At 36.4% G+C, this 3,819-nt stretch overlaps 1 protein-coding gene across 1 annotated transcript; it reads left to right on the forward strand.

Moving 5' to 3' along the window:
• Positions 1-212: 212 nt before the first annotated feature.
• Positions 213-1,764, forward strand: LOC127242356 (cytochrome c oxidase subunit 6a, mitochondrial-like). The gene is made up of 4 exons (XM_051261866.1): positions 213-333; positions 544-650; positions 917-959; positions 1,632-1,764. The coding sequence occupies exons 1-4, from the start codon at positions 213-215 to the stop codon at positions 1,664-1,666; spliced, it is 306 nt and encodes a 101-aa protein (XP_051117823.1). The 3' UTR covers positions 1,667-1,764.
• The last annotated feature ends 2,055 nt before the right edge of the window (positions 1,765-3,819 follow it).

The following is a 3,819-nucleotide window of genomic DNA, read 5'->3' on the forward strand; positions in this document are numbered from 1 at the left end:
GTAGAATTTCTATATGTTCATAAGGAAACATTTGTAACCAAATTAAAATTAATTAATTTACTGAGTAAATCATCATTGTTGAAGTGGTTTCCGATATTCAAGGAAAAAATAAAATAATAATAATTTTATAATATTATTTTAGTTCATTTTTGTTTCCAAATATAATTCCCATAATGTTGCAGTAGGACTGAGATTGCAGCATACGTAAAAAAATGGCCACGGCTATTGTGAGAACCGGCCTTCGATCAGCTCTTCGCGGCGGCGCATCCTCTCCACGCGCTTCCACATTTTTGAAACGATCCTTCGCTTCTTCTGCTCATCAGGATGAAGCTGGTAAGACGTGAATTCTCTCGATTCTGAAATATATATCGATCGGACATTGTTGAAATGAAAAGATCGTTTATCTGATCTAATTTGTATTAATTATTCTCTGTTCGTATCAATGGCATTTCAGATTCATATCCGTTATGGAATTCTATCAATTTCGCTATGCAATTCGTGATTTGATTGTTGAAATTGTTTTTGGGCTTTGGTGCAATGCAGCCGAAGCTTCAAAATGGCAGAAGATAACTTTCGCTGGAATGGCGACGTGCGCCGTTTTCTCTTTCGTTGTCCTGTCCAAAGGCCATCCGCATCACGAAACACCTCCGGTGAGAACCAGACCTGAGATCTGATAGAATCCCTAATTCCGTATTCTCAATTAATTTGGGAATTTTATTCGTTAGATGAAGATGAGGGGCTTTTTATTGTGATAGAATCCCTATCTAGATTTAATTTGGGAATTCAATTTGTTAGATGAAGATGAGGATAGTTCACTATCCCCTGCATTGATATGGAAATTGGAAAATGAATGAATATCAATGACAGGATTTGAATTTTCATTGCTGATAATGATGTATTCAATTTCATGTTGCAGTCATACCACTATTTGCACATTCGCAACAAGGAATTCCCATGGGGTATGCTACCTTAATTCCATTGATCTTCTTCTTCTTGCTCATGATATTGATGAGGATTTACAGCAATTATACATTGAATGTGCCTATACTTTAGTAGTATTTGTAATTTATTTACCTGCAATTGAAAGCTAAGATCATCTCATATGTATCTTATAATTTGGTGCCAAGATTCAATCCCTCTCGTGCTATATGCTCTGCTAAGATCATCTCATATGTATCTTATAATTTGGCACTAAGATTCGATCTCTCTCGTGCTATATGCTCTGCTAAGATCATCTCATATGCATCTTATAATTTGGTGCCAAGATTTGATCTCTCTCGTGCTATATGCTCCGCCAAGATCATCTCATATGTATCTTATAATTTGGTGCCAAGATTCAATCTCTCTGGTGCTATGTGCTCTGCTAAGATCAACTCATATGTATCTTATAATTTGGTGCCAAGATTCGCTCTCTCTCATGTTATACGCTCTGCTACTTAAGTCTTTGGCAAGTATGAACTCATAAGAAATTTACGTAACATTTTCCAATTATGTTGACATCAATGCTTGCACAAAATCCTCCAAAGAATGGTTGTCAGGGAAATATTGCTTCTACATCCTATCTAATATTCTGTATTTCAAGAACTGCTACTGATAGACCAATGATTAACCATTACCGTTTGCATTTACAGGTCCAGATGGTCTTTTTGAGAGTAAGAATCATTGATATGATTCTCAATGTTTCAATCATAAGTGAATAATCGGTTGCGCCACAACCAGCCTGCCTTCCAAGGGAGTCCAGACAGGTCTAATGAAAGTTTTCATTCCATCGACAACTATGGTAGCTAGAACAACTATTGTTTTTGGATCAATGGTAGTTAAATTCTTCTCATTGACTTGCTTCAGAATAAAACTCTAAATTATCTGTTCCAATGATTCTTTGTTGAGCTTTTCTTTTATTCTTTTATTCATTACATTACATTACATAAATTTGTAGACAATGGAATCCCAATAGTTGTTATACCACCCGTTATCATAAATTTTCTTTTCTTGTTTTTTTATTATTTAACTTATCGGGATATTTTAGTGGAGAGGAATTTGCAAATGAGCTGAGGTTGAAGTAGAGTTGGAGTTCTTGAAACTCAATAACTTCTACAATAATTTCAGCCCTATATATACATATAAATATATATATGTATATGTATGTGTGTGAATTTTTCAAATTTTATTTGAAGGTTAGATGAATATGATTTCCTAATAAAATAATTCTGTTTTTTTTTTTTTTTTTTTTTTTTTTTTTTTTTTTTTTTTTACGTGAGAATCTGCAATCGCTATATATTTTTTTTTTTTCTCATTTCGTGTGAATTCTAGAAGATAAGAAACAGAGTGTGGCTGATGTTCTTCTCCCTTGTATTTGCCTCGGTTTTTTGGTGTGGTTTTTAATTCTAATTTAGTAGATTACCAATACTTGATACTAGAGCGTTGTTTCGTATTATGTCCAAATATTTATGATTGGAAGACATGGCTCTATAGCTCAAGCAAAAGAGAGCGGTGGTGTGCCGTACCAGTGTCCTATGCTAACGTCTTCGCATTACACCTCTTGGGCAATCCGAATGGAAGCTATTTTAGACGCATAGGGATTATGGGAGTCCGTCAAACCACCGCACGACAAGGGGGTCGACACGAAGAAATGTAAAATAACAAGGGCTTTCATTTTTCAAGGGTTACCAAGGACGTTCTACTACAAGTGGCCAAGAAGAAGACGGCAAGAGAAATGTGTGATTCATTGAAGTTGCGTTACCTTGGGGCTATCGAGTACAGAGGGCTCGATTACGCACACTGAAAAATGAGTTTGAGGCTCTTCGGATGAAGAATAGGAAAGTATCGATGAATTCACCGGAAAATTGAGTGGGATGATGTCCAAATTCAACAACTTTGGGGCGATGCTTGAGGATAGTCTTTTGGTGCGAAATTGCTCGATTCAGTCCCCGACAAATATTTAAAGTTGGTATCCTCGATTCAGCAATATTAAGATATTGACTCCATGCCGTTCGATGAGGCTTCCAGTAGATTGAAGACATGTGAAGATAGATTACGACTCCGAAGTGGTAATGGAGTGCTGAAACCAGCCTACTACTGACCAAAACTGAAAGCAAGCAAGTTCACAAGGCTGCATGAGGATCGTTGGGAGGACGAGGACGCGGATAAGAAACACATTAAGTGTTTCAATTTTGAAAAATACGGTCATTATGCATCCGAATGCAAACCACCAAAGGAGAAATGAGACCAAAGCAAATTTTCTTGAAACAAAAGAGGAAGAACCGGCTTTGTTACTTAGCGTCTACGGAGAGGAAAAAAATAAGTCAGTTCTATTGAACGAGAAGAATGTATGTCCTAGTGCAAGGACTGATGAATGAATTTTTAAAGATTCATGATGATTTTGGTGGTCTAATATGAGGTGGAATGATCGAGAAATTGATTGTATAAGATTGCACTCCAGACTTTTCAACATGTTTGTGTAATAGCAAATCTCGATAACAAAGCATGGATGTGGCATGGTCGATTTGGTCATGTGAATTTTCTTATGATCGAGTGGATGGTTCGAAATGAATTAGTTCATAGTGTTCCCCATTATACAACATCCTACAAAAGTTTGCGGGGATGTATGGTCGTAAAATAATCGAGACATCCGTTCCCAAAAGAAGCTCAATGGCGGACAAGTCGACCTCTTGAATTGGTTCATGGTGATCTATGTGGTCCGATATCTTCCTCAACGGTGTCACGTAAACATTACTTTATATTAATAGTTGATTATTTCAGTCGTTACATGTGGATTTTTCATGCTGAAATCAAGGATAAAACCTTTGCCAATTTTACGAA

This window comes from Andrographis paniculata, unplaced genomic scaffold, assembly GCF_009805555.1.
Source record: "Andrographis paniculata isolate CXL003 unplaced genomic scaffold, ASM980555v1 Contig86END, whole genome shotgun sequence".
In the NCBI taxonomy this organism is placed as follows: domain Eukaryota; kingdom Viridiplantae; phylum Streptophyta; class Magnoliopsida; order Lamiales; family Acanthaceae; genus Andrographis; species Andrographis paniculata.